Below are 20,392 nucleotides of genomic sequence, written 5' to 3'. Positions count from 1 at the left end.
ATCAGCTTGTGGCCAGTGATTTGTACCGTTTCTTGTCCTGCACCAGCCATTATTCTGATTTCCCCCATATATCACAAGATAACACGAAATAACACACAAGTGCAAGGGCAAGATTATGGCTAAGTGAAATACCTACCCCCCCCCCCTTCTTTTTTACAGCTCAAGAAGATGCCACATTCTCACAGATGACCAAAGGGGCATGATGTCATTTCTCCCTCCAGCTATCTGATCGTTGTCCACTAGATTCAATGTTCTTATTCTAATTCATAAACTGTCCATTAGATTCAACGTTTGCTTTCTAGTTCTTATCTTTCCATTAGATTCAACATTCTCTTTCTAGTTCATAGGAACCCATTAGATTCAATGTCCCTATACTACGGTAGTTCATAACAGCCCATTAGATTCAATGTTCTTTTTCCAGTTCATAATAACCCTTTAGATTCAAAGTTCTTTTTCTAGCCCATAACAGGCGATGGATCTTACAACCCAGAGACTAAAAGACAGAACTTGCAATGGAAGAGACCAATGTTAAGAAGACACAAAAGGCTCATCAATCAACAGTACAATCAAAGGTCACGTTGCTGATATTGCTTGACGTTGAAGGAACTGTACACATAGAATTTCTCCGGAGCAGCATTAGTGCAAGTGGAACTTTTTGTCTAAGAGTTTAGACATTGTTACATGAGGCAATGGGATGCAAATGGAACGAGAAATGGAACTGTGGGTAGCTGCTTCACTATGACCCTAAGCCCAACCACCTAGAGCTCGTTACCCAATAGTTTGGAAAAAATAAATAATAAATAATAATAATTCCAATTGTCCAACATCCACGTTATTCATCTGACTTACTTCCATAAAACTTCCGGATGTTCCTCGAACTGAATTTTGTGATGATCATTTTAACACAAAAGAATGTTTCCAACAATACTTTCATCAATGGCAGGAACGTTGGAACAAGCATGTGGGGATACCTTAAGTATGTGTCTAATGTTAGGAAAACTGAGTTTGCTAACCATTGTCATTTTTTTAATCACACCACACAGAATCACCAGGATCTGAAAGTCATTGCGCACTGGTTATTTTTGGGAATAAAGTGAATCAGCATTTATGTCTGCAACTGTACCTCTGATTTTTATTTGCAAGAGGAACAAGAGACTTTTGACGTTTCTGCACTCTTCTTCTTTGTACTTCCTGCAAAAACAAAAAACAGATCATGATAACACGCTACCCCGAACATTTTTGTCAGAATGAACAAGAGACGTGGGAGAATTCTGCACTCTCATTGTTTGTCCTGCAAAGGCAAATTACTGTATAGTTAACAGGGAGGTGATCGTATGTGTGTAAATCTCAATCCAGTCTGAGAGAAGGGTAAAAACAAGGGTAATGAAAAACTGAAAAAACATTTGAGGGATAAAGAGAACCGGGCAGTAGTCTTTTAGGCAGAGGACAGTGGGGAAGGAATGGGGGGTTGGGGGAGGGCAGAAGAGTGTTGCGTGCATTTTCGACAGTGGGTCGTATACTCATTCTTGGGAATACATAACACCACCACTTCTCCGCGAGCTATTTTTAACCCTCCAAATCTCTCCTCAGCTGAACGAAATATTCGTACTCTGGAGAAGGCTAGAATGAACGACAAAATACACCATATCGGGAGTTAAAGTGTATTACAGTTAAAGTACTGCTGGGGAAGAGACATTATGAAATCATCTAAGCCAGCGCTTGAAATAATTATCACCACCCACCCACTTCGCTATCTTGCTATGGGAGAGATTTTGAAGTAGAAGGGTTAAATAATTAAGTGCATTATATAACCATTTCCATATGAGAGGTCTTTCCTAGGAAGAATGAAGTTGTCTGGAGGTGGCAAGAATAAACTAACTTACACTCAGTTTTTATTTATTTATTTATTTATTTTATTTTAATTTATTTATTTATTTATTTATTTTTAGGCGAAGATGCGCCTGACAGGTTGGTGATGATTGGCTGAAAATAACATGTCCGAATAACATAGTTGTATTTCAGATAATTACCGGTAATTACTGGTAATTATCTGAAATACAACGATGTTATTCAGACTTGTTGCATTCAGCCAATCATCACCAACCTGTCAGGTGCATCTTCGCCTCGATTTATAAAAAAAAAAAAAAAACTTCGTAGTGCCTCATTGCAATGATGGCGTTTATGAATATAAAATTAACATAGCAGAGAATTTATATGTATAGTAAGTAAAATAAACCTACAACTAGGAAGTCGTATGAAGCCTCCCATTTCATCAAGAATACGACCCTGTTTCCTGCGGGCGTGAAAGAGTGGGCGGGGGAGGGGAGATGGGGCTTCAGGTAAAGAGGGAGGGAGGGGAGGGGCTTCAGGCAAAGTGGGTGGGATGAGAGGGGCATCAGGCTAAGAGGGAGGGATGAGGGGGGGCTCCAGGCAAAGAGGGAGGGATGAGGGGGCTTCAAACATGGAGGGGGGGTGGGAAGAGGCAGGAAGAACTTCAGGCACGGGAGGAATGGCATGCCAGTTAACAGTATGCGTGTTGCAACTTACGTGAGATTAGAGAGAATGCTGGAGGACGAGCGGAAATTAAGATACATTTTTGTTTTGTGGAAGGCAGGGAGCAGGTGGACAGTGGCTAGCAGGCATAGGAGCAACAAGACTGAAAGATAAATTGGGTGAATAAAGGAGGAATCCGAGGGAAAAGAAGCTCTGTATATATTTAGGAGAGTTGTGAATGCTGCAGATGTTTTAAGAGTTCACCACCACAAACAGGTACCTTTTTACACAATGTTAAATCACTAACAGCAAGCGCAGGAAACAGAAAAAATCAGAGAAAAATAAAATTTCGAACTTTGATGAAGCTGCAAGTGAGAAGAAGACAAATTTGATAAATACAGGAGAAACCTAAGAAAAACAATCCCAGAGAAATGAAGGTGCATATATATATGATTATATATAACTGTAGGAAGTAAATGCCTGGAAGAAAAATCTGGCGAATACAAGAGATGAGAAATCCAAGAGAAGTTAAGCTTTGTATTTAAGAGAATAGGTTGTTAATGCTGCAGAGTACACCAACCCAGGCAATTCAGTTTTTACAGAAAACTACATTAATTACAGTAAATTTTTGCATTCAGAAATACTGAAAATTCCTAAAACTAACACACAATAATATTAGCATACCACAAAATAAGAGACTGTACACAAGCCAAAAGGAAAATATCAAAAGAGAGTATTATATATATATATATATATATATATATATATATATATATATATATATATTATAAAACAGCATGTGAGGTGGTGTGTGGGGTGAAGAGAAGACGAAAGGGGGTGGAAGGAAGAGGCGAGACAAGCTGTGGCGCAAAAGAAGAAAGCATATAGTGAGTAGATGGGAAGTAGGGGTGTGGAGGAAGTTGAGAAGCGGAAGAGAGAGTTACATGCAGAGAGGAAGAGAGAGGTGAAATGATTTGTAAGAGAAAGTAAGAGGAGAGTGGATGAGAAATTTGGAAGGCATTTCAGTGCAAAGTGGAGGGAATGGAAGAAAATGTTCTGGAAGGATGTAAAGATAGTTAGACAGGGTGATAAAGTAGTTAGTCGAGGAGTGAATGATAAAATGGTAGATAGCTAGTGGAGAAGGGAGAAAAAGTGAGCAGATGGAGAGAACACTTTCAGGAACTGTTAAGCGTAGAGAACAAAAGTGATGAGAGGATAAGTGGCTATGGAATGTCTGAGAGAAGGTGGGAGGTGAGAAGAGAGGAAGAAATAGGAAAAATAGAAGTAATGGAAACAATGAAGTAAGTCAGAGTGAGGAAAGCCTCAGGAGTGATGGAGTATTTGGTGAAATGCTGAAGCATGAGGGAAAGATAATAGTAGAAAGGGTTTGGAAAATTTGCAGATTTCCCTGGGAGGAAGGTAGAGTCCCGGAGGATTGGTAGTCAGGTATAATTAATTATTCCACTGTACAAAGGAAAGGGGGAAAAAGAAGTGTGTGGTAATCATAGGGGCATTTGTCATCTTAGTAATAGGAAAAGTGTATGGTAGGATACTTATTGTCAGAGTTAGGGAAATAACAGAGGAATCTGTTCGTGAAGAACCGGGAGGTTTCAGGAAGGGAAGAGGTTGCGTAGATCAAATATTCATTCTTAGGTCTTTGGAGGAAAAGTTTCTAGAGAAGGGAAAGAAGTATGCGACCTTTATTGATTTGGAGAAAGCATATGACAGAGTGGATACTCAAGTAATGTGGAAAATATTAAGAATATATAGAGTTAATGGGAAGTTGTTGAATGTCATGAAGAGTATGCATGAGGGGGCTAAGATTGCATTGCGTGTGGATAGTGAAGTGAGTGAATATTTCTGTTTGAATGTTGGATTAAAACAGGGATGTGTCACGTCTCCATGGTTGTTTAATCTGTATATGGATGGGGTTATAAAAGGTAGAGCAGTGGATGTTGGAGCGGCTTTAATGAGAGAGGGCGACGTTTGGAAACTTCCTGTACTACTGTTTGCAGATGATACTGTATTGTTAAGTGAAGAGGAAGGGAAACATCATGACTTGGTGAATGAGTTTAGAAGTGTGTGTAAGAAACGGAATCTGAAGGAGAATGAAGGGAAAGTTAAGGTCTTCACTGGATGTACAGTGAAGTTGAATGATGAGTATATCGAAAATGTGAGTTCATTTAAGTACTTTGTGTGATGACTAAGGATGGAAGTTTGGATGGTAAAGTGCTTGAAAGGGTACAGCAAGGAAGAAACGTTGCTGGTTCTTTGAAAGCAGTGATAAGAAACATGGAACTGAGCATGTAAGTAAAAAAAAGTCGCTTCATGACAGTATTGTGGTACCAACTCTAACGTATGGAAATGAAGCTTGGAGCCTGTTGGAAGGACACAGGTCAATACACAATCATAAACTATCTGAATCCTGTTGACGACCATTCCAGCATACTCTTGATACTAACAGATGGTTTCATTAAAATTAGGGAATGCCTCTAGTACTGAAGTGGTTTAATGAGGGTATATCTACAGTAATTTCTGGAGTCGGAAAACCTAAGTTTGGCAAAATCGTCAGCAAATGAGAAAAATAGACGTGTACGAACACAACTGGTTATTAGCACCAGAGAACGGGCAAATATCTTCTCTAGTTGTATGCGTTGTGCCTGAAGTTGGAGGTGATTATAGGTAAGACTGCAATGCTGAGGCACTAAGCGAGGACCCATTAAACTGACGAGGCAGTAACGAGAACACCGAGGCTGCTAACGCTCCAATAAAACCAGGACATGCTAGGAGCGTTGCCAGTACATGCAGACGATTAGATACAAGGCAAAACCTATGTTGTGCAACCTTAACACTCACCTGGCGCAATTTTGTGTATTACGGGGACGGCTTAGTCTGCTAATGTGGAAGCTGTTTCCCGAAATTATCAACCATGCAATAAATGGACATAAAACGCAAACCCTCAAACATGAAAAGGGTTACTGCATGTAAAAATTTATGCAGGGTAGTCAACTAGACATCGGTAAACTTTTCTGAGCCGTTCTGGTAACACATGAAATTATTCCAGCTAAGATGAAAGAGGACACAAATTATGAACCACGCTGTATGCACAGACACGCATTTTTTTTTTTTTTAACTCTTTCGCTGCGGATTTTCTCTTAGGTATTTTGTTCAGGCTGACATCATAAGATTTATTTTTTTAACAAAAAGATCCCGCTAGTCAAAGAGTGCGTCTGGTACATATACGAGTACAGTAGGATTTAAAGTGCATATTTAGGCTAACACTAAATTAGTTTTTATTCATGAGAAATCCTACCAAACACAGGGGTAAATCTGGGTCGCGAAAGAGAAGGGAAGCCTCATTTTTTCTCCTTACTTACTGAAACATATGACATTAAATAAATGAAGTTAGAGTTCTCTGCCTCAGTTGCTAACTGCGCTATGTAATATAGAACGCGGGCTGTTTCCTATCCTCATACGTGTCTTAGAATAAGCTCTCATAAATTAAGAACTTTCCTGAATTGAAAAAAAATCGTCTGGCAGTACCAAGATTAGGGAATTAAAAATCTTTACCAGATTAAAGGTTAATATTTTTTCTACGGGTGCGACAAAGGTGAAACTTCCAGCCTTCTTATACAAACAGAAAGCGTTGGTGTATGATAGTCTGAGCATGACTAAGGAAACGGTTGTGAATATCAGACTGTGGATGGTCTGTACGCACATTACAGAGCACAATTCGCAGTGAGTTAGGGAAATAATAAACTTTTTACCTTCATGATGGGTTATACAAAATTAATGACTCAAAAATTGGGTCTTACCACCACCTCCGTTCTCTAAATTATAATAATACGGCGCTCATTTCCTTCAACCCGACCCTGAAGGTTGTGTTAAATGAAGTTTTACTTGCGCAAGTTTTAGCATAATCAATGAAGTGTTGATGAATATGAACTGCTCAGGAAGTTGGCCCAACAAGTTTGTAAAAGTTTAATTGGAAGATTAAAAATGAACTAAGTTGGGGGAAGAGTCGATGGAGCTTGGGGGACGGGGAGAATGAGGAGGGGGAGATGGAAAATCGGGGTGGATGGGGGATGGATTGAATGTGGAGCCGGGAGGGGGGAAATAGGAAAGTGGGGTGGATGAGAAGGGGAAGGGGAAGTGGGGTGGATGAGAAGGGTAAGGGGAAGTGGGGTGGATGAGAAGGGGGGGGAATGGGGGCTGGAAGAGTGGGGGAATGGGAGCGTGGGTGAAGAGGAGAGTGAGGAGTCAGTAGAAATAGGGTAATGGGAGGAGAGAAAGGGAAGTGAATATGGGAAAATGGGGAAAGAGTAAGATAAGGGAGTGTGAATACTGAGAGGAATGGGGAGAGATGGAGCTGAGGGAGATGGAGGGTAGATGGGCTGGAAGGAAAGCGAATGTAACGGGATAGGGAATGTGGAAGAGAGGTGGAAGTGAAGGTTGATGTGGGTGTTAGGAGATGAGGAGTGAGGCTTCGGGCAGAGAGACGAGGAAAGAGGAAGATGGGGAAAAAGGGAAACAAGAAGAGATGGGGGAATGGGAGGATGGGAAGTGAGGGAATGTGGGTCATGAAGAGTTCACAGAGGAGGAGAGATGGGAAGTAATGGGGGAGTCGGGAGAGAGATAAGGCAGTGATGGCGAAGTGAGGGCTGGGGAGAGGTGAAAAGCGTTGTGAGGAGGGGAACTGAGGGGAGAAAGGAGTGAATGGGGATGTGGGAAATTTGGTAATGAAGGGTGCTAAAGGAAAGGGGGAGATAGGATGCTAGGTTGTGTTGGGGGGAAATGGGGGAGGAGGATAGAGGATGGGAGGGAGGGGAGTTTGGGGGAGGGGGACAGAGAGTACGAGGGGGGGGGGAGATCGGGGTGTTGGTGAATGGGGGATGGGGCAGTGAGAAAAGATGGGAGTAGGGGGAATGTTGTAACCCAAGTAATGTGCCACCTACTGTACCACACAGATTTACCTTCAACTGTATGTGATATTTTAAAAAGGTTATATTCAGAAAGTAATGATTAATCCAGCATGCGATACAGAGAGTGTGATTTAACATGCTAAAGTAGATCATACACCAAACCTCAGCATACAAGAGAAAGGAGAAGTCACCTAAGAAACAGTAAAGAATTTAAGAGGAATCTTGGATAAAACAGTAGTAAGACAACAGTATACCCTGCAAAAAAGTCAGAGATAATAGTTAGCGAACGTGCTTAATGATGCAAAAGAGGACATGGTGCAGGCAAACTATATGATACACAGCAGTCGCTAAAGGAGGGGAATGAGATGGAAAGGAAAGATCGATAGACAATAAAGGAAAGATCTATAGGAAATAAAGGAAAATACTTATATGGTGTTAAGATTATCAGCTTGCCCTGACTCGCCTGTTTCAGAATAAAATCATCTTATGCCACTCAGAATACCAGAGTTTGCGAACATGAAAGACCTAAATTAGGCAGAATGCTTTCATCTCTAGTGACTCGCCCTGAACTGAGTAAGATTATCTAGTGTAGTCAAAATGAAACAGTGGAATTAATGTGAACATGAGAGAGAGAGAAAGAGAGAGAGAGAGAGTGTGTGTGTGTGTGTGTGTGTGTGTGTGTGTGTGTGTGTGTGTGTGTGTGTGTGTGTGTGTGTGTGCGTGCGTGCGTGCGGGCGGGCGGGCGCGCGGGCGCCAAGTACAGGTATATGAAGACCTAACCCTTGACAATGACTGGAACGCTTGTAGGACAATATTCCGGCTAATTTTAGATGATTTTATTCCACCGACAGAGTGTGGGTAAGGGAAAGGGGGAACAAATGAGGGAGAGGGAGGTGCGAGTGAGGGGTAGTGAGAGAGTGAGGGGGAGTCAGTGCTAGTGACGAAGAGGGGTTGTGAGTTGGGTGCGAGTTAGGGAGAGTGTGAGGGAGAGTGAGCTAGAGTGTATTACATGTGGTGCATAAGAATGGTGAGTATAGAGAGATACAGGCAACCTTTGATTTCTTTCCATAGCCAGGGCAGAGATAAGAAAGCAAGGCAAAGGAAATTCTTACGACCTGGATTGAAAGTAAACATTTGACAGAGGGACAAGAACGGGGGTAAGAGATACTGGTTCATTAACCCATCATTACAGCCATCCTTCAACCATATCATTAATTCATCCACGAGCTAATTCAACTACCCATCAACTTAGTAATCCAAGTATATGCCTGTCCATCCATCCATCCATCCTCCAACTCACAGATACACTCATCTCGTAACCTAATGATGTGCTAACCTTTTCACTCTTCCACCAACCAGTTTACTGAATTATCCACCAAGCACGCTTTTAAACCAAAAATTCATTCACCCAGCGACTCACCTACATATCTATCCATCCACTCACCCACAAAGACATCTGCCTTCACATCAACTCACCCATCTACCGATCCATCAAATCACAGATCCAACCATCCACCGATACATTCACGAAACTACCATCTACATACCCCCCAACACCGCCTCCGGTAAGCCACCAAGCCATCCATTCATCCAACCGCACCCTAAAGCATAAATCAATCCATCCACCCACTCATTCCCAAATCCACCCAATCATATATCCACCCACACATCCACCAAACCAGAGACCCATCCATCTATCCAGCTACTCACCACACCCGAAACCCATCCTTCCTTCCGTCAACACATCTGGTCCCCTACCCACCTTCACATTCCTCCAAATCCCTACACAGCCACTCACCTCTGACTTCTTAGCAGCCACCTCGCTATCGTAAGGCACCTCGTAGATGTTGACATGCTTCAGCTTCTGCGGGATGCCGTCCACGTCCTCGTAGGCAGAGTCTGGTGCACATGAGAAACGTGAGTCTTCATCTTTTAAACGGAAAAGTTAATGGTGCTGAAAGGTCTCCTCACACTGGGGTCAGAATCGGAGTCGTTTTTTCTTTGGCTTGGTACATTTCGTAAAATTTCTCCAGCGGTTATTGTGCATGTTACACCTGCAAATTCTTTTCTGTTCTATTATCTATTTAAAGGAGATTGGAAAAACGGGTTGATGATAAATTTTGTATCGGCATTGTTTCCATTAGTAAAGTAAATCGCTGAAGAAAAGGTGCTATAACATTTTTTTCCCCAGCCAACGAGAATATGGTCCATATTGTGAAGTGAACTGTTCGGTCGTGTAGCTCGGGGCAATGGTGGAGCAACGCGGCGTTTCACTGGGCTACGTTCTGGACATTCCGTGTCTCTCAGCCGCATCACTTGGCATCGAGAAACGGAATGCTAGGAATGTGATCCAGTGAAATAGCGTATTCTGTTTTTTTCCCAGCCGGATATTTTGAGTCAGGATATGGACAGTCATGTTGCTGGCATGAAACTTCGTAACACCTCTACCGTCGCGTATAATTTTTTGCATAATACTCCATAATATTTTCTTATATGAAATTTCTGTGTTGTTAATATCGGCATAATTTTTATCAGTAATATATATGACGAATATTAAGGTGTAAAATGCAGGGCAAAACGCTAAGAGGCGGTTTGAAATTTCCACATTAAAAAAATATATATATACGACTCGTTTCCCGTTCCGATCTCAGTGTCCAGAGACCCGAGCTCCCTTCAATGCTGGGACTTCTTTTATTTATTGTACTCTTGCTAGAACCATACTATATCATGCAGGCTACGGTTCACCATCCGAACTGGATGGACTAGGTATAGCCTTCAGAACTCCTTCAGTACCATCACAGCATAAGGTTAGTAACTTAGGGAGTGACTTACAATAGGGAGAGATGGATATAACTATCATTAACTCCATAAACTGGAGAAATTTCTTCCAGAGCTGAATCAAATCGACTGGTGTAAACAAGAATACAGTAAAACAAAACATCATCATACTGAATGAGTTGATATAATTAAGCGACGTAATCAAGGTAGCATATGAGAGTTCTGAACACGTCTTTTGTAATGTATTTAACATATTACTGTATACTCTGTTTATCCTCTTGTATGTTAATCAGGCAATCTATACTGTTACTAGGAATACACAGGTAACATAAAAGGGGATATCAAAGTGTACTATGGAATATAAACCAGTAAGAAAACGGTGTTACGAAATCAATGCCACGGAGAATATTGCACTAAGTACTCCAATTTTTGTTTTCTGGACATACTTATGTATTAACCTTCTCAGTAAGATTACTTGACTTTATTTATTTATTTATTTATTTTTGTTGCTACCTCCTTCTAATTCTATGAAGCTTAGAAAAGGACTATCAAAGTGAAACGGCTGAAAAATGCTCCCTCTAATCACTTCCTCAAACCAGAAGTTCAAGAAAATAGCCTAGTGAGAGAAATGATAATAATGATAATAATAATAGTAATTATTATTATTAATATTATATATTTTTATTATTATTATTATTATTATTATTATTATTATTGTAATAGATGTCCTCCGTACTGGTTTAATCTACTAAACAGAGCTGAAAATTGTGAATTCCAATGCTGAACACAGGAGCATTTGGATTTTCTACATTAAACATAGCTGAGTATTATAATTGTCTACCTTAAACACAGATTACCATAACAACCTTCTACACAGAACATTGATGAGTACAAGGATATTCTACTCTGAACACAGCAAAGTATTAGGATCTTAGGTACCAAACTGAGTATTAGAATGTTTTACACCGAACACAACTATGAATTAGGAATATCGACAATGGACATGGCTTTGAATTAGGATATTCTACACTGAACAGCGACGAGTATTAGGCTCTACACTAAACTCAGCTGAACATAATGATCGCCTGTGCTGTACTGTACAGTATATAGTTTTTTCCTTTGTGATGTCCGGTCGTGGCTTCAGCATCACTTACAGCACCATTACCAGAGACACACACCAACTCACGACCTCCAGACACAATTACACCAGCCCACAACCACTAAACACATGCCACACCAGCTCACGACCCCTAAACACACACACACACACACACACACACACACACACACACACACACACACACAAATCCTGGATCCCTATGGTGTGTGCGTGGTGACAAGAGCAACTCACCAGCGCGACAGAGAATAACATCAGGGCCGTCCTCACCGTCCTTGGCTGTGTTCAGGGGCGTGTGCGGGGGCTTCTTGGAGTCGTGTCCCTGTCCCTGTTGCATCCTCTCCCTCCTGGCATCCCCTCGCAGCTTCATGACCACCACCACCACGATCGCCACCAGAACCAGGGCTCCTATCACGCCGATCAGGACGCCAAGGATAGGGGTGATGGGGAAGAGAATGTGGTTGTCTGGTGGGGATGTGAAGAGCCAAATTAGGGTAGATTAGTCTAGGATAGGTGTGAATCATCATCCTCATTATCATCTCATCATCATCATCCTGGCTATAACTCCAACCTGAGAGTAATGTGAAAGTAGACATAAAAGGGGAAGCAAGAGACATCAGAAACTCGCCTTGTCCTCTGGCTGTGTGAATGCACTTCATTGCAGGTGCACATATGAGTAGCAAATATGTATATATCTATTCATTAAGCAATTTCGTTCGGCCCATTTTCGCCTGAACAAATAATATGCCAAAATGTTGCTGGAAATATGTCAGTTTAATAATTATACAGAAGTGCATATCCAAAATATTTTCGCCTAGACAACTTTACTTAATGGTGCTCATGTCGTCAGTGATTCTACTTAAATGCAGTGCTGGCGATAAAGTGCACACTAGGTAAAGTTTATGTGATCTTTTTACATATATATGCACTGGAAATAGGGATGTTATAAAATACACAACTGATGCACATCGATATACTCGAAATACTAGTTAGCGCCACCAAAAACTCAACAGCAATAGACACAAAGACCACAACATGCAGCAACAACGACAAATCGTCAGGAGAGAGCAAGAATAATACAGAGCGTCCTCGGTCTGAAGAGGTGAACACCAAGACAATAAAAAACTGAAAGCGACATCGTAACGCTAACTCTCGAGGAAATGCTGATTAACCACCTTCAAACACAAACTTTCCAACCCTGCCTGTTAGCAATCTCTGGACTGATCAAAACTTCGTCAGATGTTGGCCTAAATAAAAGAGTGAAGTGCATTAACCCCAGAGATTTAGACTAACCATCTTCCTCTTTACAACGAATGCATTTCACTCCAAGGAAAACAAAAACAGCAAAAAACGAAACATACTTCATGAGACATTCAGTTCTTCAGCTGTATTTTACAGGAGTTTATTTGTACTGTACATTCCCCTCACGTAAGTAATATAAAATGTATACTGATGCGGGTTGCTCAGTATTATATTTCTTCACAAAGGTTAAATATTATGATAATATACCTAGGCAATGAAACAAAAAATGCCGACCGGGAAAACGCTCTCTCTCTCTCTCTCTCTCTCTCTCTCTCTCTCTCTCTCTCTCTCTCTCTCTCTCTCTCTCTCTCTCTCTTTAGGTAATCAGGTTGACGTCAAAATACTTGCTTTACAGAGGCTAACATTATTCAAAGGGACGAATGACACATGCATACTAAAATTATATAAAATCACAACTTACCAAATCAGAATGACTGCCCGTCTATCAGTAATGTAAGCAGTGGTTTGATGTTTTTAATAATAATAATAATAATAATAATAATAAGTAAAAAAATTGTCGAGCAGCTGTTGGTGTGCTTCGGCCCAATGGAATGCGCTGTGAAATTATACTGTGTCTTCTTCACAACACATTTCCAATTGGTTGAAGGCTGTCTCCTAAGGAAAAATATCGTAGGAATACTCTACCCTTTTTACACTAACTTGGCCTAAAACTGCCGTCTCTAAATCTTGAATGTTTAACTGTAGTAATTGATAAACTCTAGAATATGATGCTAGCCACAGAGAAAAATTATGGGCAGGATTTAAAGCTGTAGATTAATATTTTTCTGTCATTGGGCTACGTGGAATAAGCTGTAAAAGAACGAAATCTGGGCCAAGTTGAAATAAAAATCGTAGGGTATACTAATAGGAATAGCTCTTTTACGTCGGTTACCAAATGTTCTCAGTAACATGAATTTCACTAAAAAAATATTTGTAATAAGAGTAAGCAAATGTGTAAATATTCTAGATTTGGAACTCAAGGAAGCAAAAGAATCGTAAGAGGACAGTAATGGACAATTGAAATGCTGACTGAGATACGGTACACACTACAAAGGTGGCACCCCTCTTTATACATGGCAGTCTGCGGAACAGCTCTACCCCACAGGTATTAAGAAGGGTGGTTTTGTGTTGATCGCTTTGCAGGTTAGGTGACGTAAAAAGTTTCTTAGACTACTCGTCATAAAATGAATGACTGATTTTTACTTGGCATCTATTCATAATTCTCCTGCTTTTATACTTTTGTGTTCCTTTTGCTGGATCTTCCTCACCCGATGCAGACGTTAAGAGGGTTAAAATAATGATGATGATGATGATGATGGTGATGATGGAATGCCTGTCTGTTGATCGGGTTGAGATGATGATCATGATAATGATGATGATAATGATGATGATGTACTGTAGATGATGATGAGGCTTGGAATGCTTGTCAGCTGATTGGGTTTAGATGATGATGGTGATGTTGCTAAGAATGCCTGTCTGTTTGTCGAGCTAAGGTGATGATGATGATGATTAGGATGACGATCATAATGATGATAATGGTACCAGCAATGTATTGTCTGTTGAACTTCTGCAAGTGTCAGTCGAGAAATGAATAAACCCCTCTGCTCAATCCATCCCCCTCACCACCCAGCCCATCGCCCTCCCTCATATGACAATTGCCTTAAGCGAGTATTGCAGGCTTTTACCAGAATTGTATCAGCCTGACGCACGGTGTAATTGATTGACTGCTGATGGTCTTTGATGAACTGTGTCTGTTTCTATCAGATACGAGCACGTAAGAGTCAAAATACGATGAACTGAGATTATATACTCGCTAATGTGATGACTTTTTTATCAGCTGATGCTCGGAATTTCTAGACGATTTCATTCAAGTTTAGAATGCCTTTCTTAATGAAGGGATGAATGAAGGCCATATCTATCTATCTCTGCTTCGAAAGGTCTCTAGAATGCGTGAACGACAGTCTTTAAAAGCAGCAAGAATACAGTAAGAGAAACATCCCTGGGTATCGGATTTTTCGTTGGTACACATAGACTTGGCTTAGAATTAAATTAAAGGCAACAGTATTAAAACAGAGTGGCATCCCTCATCGCAGAGTGGAGTAAGCAACGGTACAGAAAATTTGGAAGTCCTGTGTTTATCATCACATAATAAATGCAGGTGATAGGCGGTGGCGATCATCATCCACTCACTTTATATAGTGCTACCTACTTCATCCTTCGCCTTTATTACTTTTTCTGTGTTTTCCCTCTCTCTATCTATTTCATCCATCATTCCTGCCACTTTTTATTACTCCTTTCTCCTTTTCATGTGGTTCTACATTGAATGACAAGCTATAAAGTTTCGTTTAAGCCGGGAACCATTTACAACGCAGGGTGGTAACCATAATACCAACCTATACGTGTTCCCTACGTGTCAGCAAGTGGGTTGGCGGAGGGTTAATGCCCTCTTCCCGTAGAACAACTAACTCAAAGACAAATGACCACCCCTAACTGGATTATGAAGTCTGGCAATAGATAGATAGACTTCCAGAATCATTGTCAAATCTTGGGGCCTGTACACATTTTCGCCCTCTATTTTAACAATACAAACCTGAAAATTAAGAGCGAGGGCAGTGGAAATGGATTTTTTTGGGCCCAATCAATACTACGATGTTTTTATATTTATCCCTGCTAATCCCAGACGATCTATAATTCAGCTTAGGTTCGCCATCGATTAGTGTATGATTTGTTTAAAGCTACATCAAACCCACTCCAGTCCGAGAAATGTCTGCAAGCGTGAATAAAATCGGTCACAGATAACAGGAATTAAATAAAACCATATCCTCTTTCTGAAATACCTAAGGAATGTGTCTGAGTTGAGAAAAGTGGATACGACAGGAAACAAATCAATGGCCGATACTGAGTAAAGAATTCTATTAATTAAAAGAACCACAAACAGTATTACAGATGGCTTAGTTTTATCGAGAGACTGAATATAAACAGGGTGATAAAAAGAGTATGTGGAAGTGAGCTTGACAGTGAGCGGAGACGTGGTAGGCCAAAAAGAAAGTGGATGGCTGTGATAGATGAGTGCTTGAGATAGCGAGGACCGGAAGCTGAGTAAACGAAAGAACTGTAAAGCGATCGAAATGGATGAATGATGACTGTATGGTGAAGCTCATACGGGCTGGAACCCAATTGATTAAATTTGTAGCTGACGAAAAAATTCCTTTCTATAAGTGCATGTGAAACATATATATGAAAAACAATATATGGTCAGATGGATTTGCCACGATATCGAAGGCATGAATGATATGTGAATGTGTGGCCCATTTCGCCGGGCATGCCGTTTCATAGTTCTCTGCTGTGATATGTCTCATTTCGTGTCTCAAACCCATCTCATCCCATCTCCTGCAGGTCCTGCCAGGTGTACAAAACTGTTTACCTGATACCTAGAAATTATATATGGCGTCCGGAGTTCGAGGGGCAACCTCGCCAAACATTGAAATTTCTGTTCTCACTTGCCGGGGTAAATTTGACCCATTTTCTATGAATTGGTGTGTAAAGGCAGGCGAAACTCACCCTTATCACATGCATTCTGAGGGTCTGAAGTCCCGGGGTTGTCTATTAGGTTGTGCTTGTGGAAGGTAAAGGGACGATAGTTTTGGTCAGGCCACTAGCAAATAGGACGCTGCAACTGAAACTCCCGTGTTAACACCCTGCCGCTCAGCCAATCATCACCCGCGTAGCAGCACCTGTAGTCAGTGTCCCTGCCACTGTCACGTGTGTTTGAAGGATTACTGACGTTGTGCTGTATTTTGCCATATTATACGATTTATACGCATCAACATGTCTTCTAATGACACTCAAAGTGAAGTACAGTTACGAAAGTTAACTAGGAAGAGGCAGAGGAACCCTGAGAACTGGAAACAAGCTGTAGCTAAGAAGAAAAGTAACAGTGGTGAGGCTTACTTCAGTCGCCATAGGAATCAACAGGTTCGTGCAAGACGCTTTGGTTCTCCCTGCCAGTGTCACGATAAGTGTTTCACTAGTATTGGTGGTGATAATGTGCAGGAAATTTTGGATAATTTCTGGGCATTAGGTGACCATTATGCTCAGACAGCATACACTATTGGCCGTGTGTCTGTTGGTGCTGTGAAATGGTCCCGTGTGGCTGGTGATGACCAGAAAAGCAGAATAAAAGGGAGCATGACTTACACAGTGATCGTGAAGGATGAGGATTTAGAAGTGTGTCGTGTGGCATTCATTGAAATGCATGATATTTCAGAAAAACATGTTCGTAATGCTTTGAAAAAGGTATCAGATACTGGTACAATTGACTCTGACATGCGAGGTAAACATGCGCCCCCGAATAAAGTGTCTGATGAGAGGAAGGAGAGAGTGCGGGAGTACATCAGAGGTCTGCTGACTGTGACGAGCCATTACTCACGAGCGAAAAGTCCGTACCGCCAATATCTTCCTCCTGGGTCGTCGAAAAAGGAAACTGTAGTGCTGATGTTGTCTCACAAGATTGTTTTGAACGTGTGTTCCGTAATGATTTCAATATCGGATTTGAACCCCCAACTTCAGATACTTGCAACTAAATCATGCACACACACCCGCTTGCACTGGCGCCTTACTCTGCACTCTGAAGACGTAAGTGTTCCTAATAATTAAATTTATATATTTTTTGTGTATGAACTACTTCCATTTTATACTGGGAATACAGTACCAATACATGCATTTTGTATCCATTAAATAATAGCACAGTTTTTGCATAATAAATAATTTCAAAAATTCATTAAAAATTAGTTTTTTAGCTTTGATGGAAATAGTTCATACCATAGTTTTAGTTGACACTGAAATTTAGAAAAATTACCAAACTTTGATTTTTCCTTTATTTGTGTGCCATTTGAAAATGGAGGGTAGATTTTTATGCAACAAAAAATCGTTTATCAACAAAACTTGATTATTTTTATATATTTTTTTGAAATATACAAGGAAAGACGAGTACATTGAGTATAAACATGTACACAATACCACAAAAAAAAAAAAAAAATGCGGAACCATTAGATAAGCTTTGAATTGAAATTTCTCGAAACTATACAGTAGTTTGGTGATGTCGCCCCTCTGCTTCCGGACACCTCATATATATACAGTACAATATATATATATATATATATATATCGCATCCTTTCGTTTCTCATCCCATGTACGTACTATCGCGCTTTCTGTACAGTATGTGGATGGTATCTTATCCAACCTGTCGTATGTGCTCTCAACTGCATCACATTGTGTGGTTGGTAGCCTCTCATCATTCATCATCATCCCGACTCTCCAACATAAGAAGGGGTGTGGTTATATTTGGAAGCGAGTTAAGAATAGAGAGTGGGAGCATTATCAACAATATTCTAACTGTTTAAATCCAACAGCAAATGCCTCAGGGTAAGATCGGGATAAAAAATGCCACATACTGTAATATTTCACCTCTCTTACTTTTTACTTTCTTCTACGGCCTAATATTCATAAGCTGAACGAGGCTTACTTTTTTTTTTCTCTGCTAACATGATTCTCTCTCTCTCTCTCTCTCTCTCTCTCTCTCTCTCTCTATCTCTCTCTGTCATGGTGCTTTAAAAGAGGAAAATGACTGACATATCGTACATTAAAAGTGCACACAGTGTAGACTAATTTATGTCCGGGGCTGTATTCTAATACGATGCGTCAGAGGGTAAATCGACGGACATCCCCTGTCTAAGAAATGGACTTGGTATAGACGAATTTTTGCCCCTGACTGTACTCTTATATTGTGTATCAGAGAGGAAAACGACTGACATGCCCTACGTGAGAAATGGACGCAATATACGAGAATTTTTGTACATGACTGATGCACCAAAGAGGGAAACGAAGAACGTGTCCCAAGTTGGAAATAGAAGCAGCGTCGACGAATTCTTATCCCTGACTGTATAGTTTCCCTCGCCGACACACACCGAATCGCTGGACTGTTCTGTGCGAGGCAATCTGGCGCCGCGAGTAAAGCCTCTGGGTGAAGAATGACCAATTTGTTCGAGCTTCATGTATGCAAATCTGATCAAAGTTTGAAGAACGACTTTACTTTTCATGAATAGTGAAGGAGCGGGAGTGTAAGCGGCCCGGTCCGTGGACTTAACTCATTCTCTACGATGACATATTTTTATATTTTATTCTTACCGTTACCAGATGACATTATTCACTTAAGGAAAGGACGTTTATTATGAATTAGTTAATAATTGCTTTATATAAACCAATCCAGTTGAGAAGCCTATAAAAATATGCATACAATAGTTTAGTGACAGCAGGAACACAAAAACACGTTATGGCACTAAAGGAAATAAATTGTTCTCTATGAAAACGCATATTTTTACCACAATTACTTTCAGAAGATTTAATTCAGCTTAGGGGGGAAAATCAGCTTGTAAAGAGGTAAAGGAGCTTTCAGACCACACAACTACAAACGGTTTCTCAAGCCATTAGTAAAATCTTCGACGGGTAGCAAAAATATGAAACAAAATGCATCGTTTAAGTGAAATGGCTAAATACTTCCCCACGATGAATTATTCTGGCATTTTATTAATCCTATCTAACAGGTGTCCGTAAAACCCATCTGGAAATAATAAACAGTGCACAGATGCTGACGCCTGTGAAATGGAGCCAGGAATCCGGGGGCTTGAAGGATATGTGGATGGTTGTGTGGCCCATTTTTCGCGGTAAAATATTCTTGATAGTTCTCCAGTTGTTTTACGTTTCCGTTTCTTGTGTTTGGATCCTGCCTTACCCCATCCTTAGTTGGGTGAGAGGGTCGGGATGATGATGATGATGATGATGATGATGATGATGATGATGGTAGTGGTGGTGATTTTTGCTAACTCCTGACGACTTTATGTAATTTCGGACAAACCCCTAGTACATGATGGGTTAACGTACGTTATCTCAAACCACTTATAATCGAAAAGACTCTCCTAAGCTGACTTAAATCGAAATAGTACGAAAGAAAGAAATTACGTCATCTTGTTGGAGGAAACATTAATTCTCCGGAGTGCTCCGAAGGTGGGTTCTTTATCACGTACACACACGCAAACACACCCGCATACACACGCGCACACACACACACACACACACACACACACACACACACACACACACACACACACACACACACACACACACACACACACACATTTTTCTCTCTCTCTCTCTCTCTCTCTCTCTCTCTCTCTCTCTCTCTCTCTCTCTCTCTCTCTCTCTCTCACACACACACGCACACACACACACACACACACACACACACACACACACACACACACACACACACACACACACACACACACACACACACACACAAAACCAACCAGATGTCGGATTCCCTAGAGCACTGTCTTCACTTTCAAACGCATCTGAATCAAAAGTATGCATAAACCTAGTACCGTATCATCATTAATCACCATCATGAACACTTCCGCTGCTGAAATTCACGTTTTTATCGTTCTATATTTTCATGCTTTGTGCAGTCGTTCTTTATTCTGTTTCAACCTTTAAATACGACGATGTATCTTTTTGTTATTCGATTTTATTGGTTTGGGGGGAAGATTTTCATGCTGCAAGAATTATACATAGACTTCATTTTTCCTTTCACATAAATGACGTAGCTTTGATTTAATTCTCGGTTTCATTCAGATCTGACAGACTTTTAACGCCGGAGAACTTAAACGTAGCTCTGAATAAGCCAATAAGTATGAAGCGTATTTCGTATGTAAAAATAAAAATC

The 20,392-nt window shown here is 40.7% G+C and overlaps 1 protein-coding gene across 1 annotated transcript in view; it reads right to left on the bottom strand.

Annotated features, from left to right (window-relative positions):
• The window catches only part of LOC145398803 (adhesion molecule nephrin-like), a gene marked incomplete at its 5' end in the record, with an annotated part of 88,394 nt that overhangs the window by 4,286 nt on the left and 63,716 nt on the right, over nucleotides 1–20,392 (bottom strand). The window contains 2 exons of the mRNA XM_080271611.1: nucleotides 9,214–9,314; nucleotides 11,545–11,781. Coding sequence (XP_080127737.1) covers nucleotides 9,214–9,314; nucleotides 11,545–11,781 — 338 coding nt within the window. The remainder of the gene's footprint in view (nucleotides 1–9,213; nucleotides 9,315–11,544; nucleotides 11,782–20,392) is intronic.

The sequence above is a fragment of the Coenobita brevimanus genome, chromosome 46, assembly GCF_032717465.1.
Source record: "Coenobita brevimanus isolate Jiangsu-jjx chromosome 46, ASM3271746v2, whole genome shotgun sequence".
NCBI lineage: Eukaryota > Metazoa > Arthropoda > Malacostraca > Decapoda > Coenobitidae > Coenobita > Coenobita brevimanus.
Note: the sequence above shows the minus strand (reverse complement) of the source record. Positions and strands in the feature narration are given on the sequence as shown.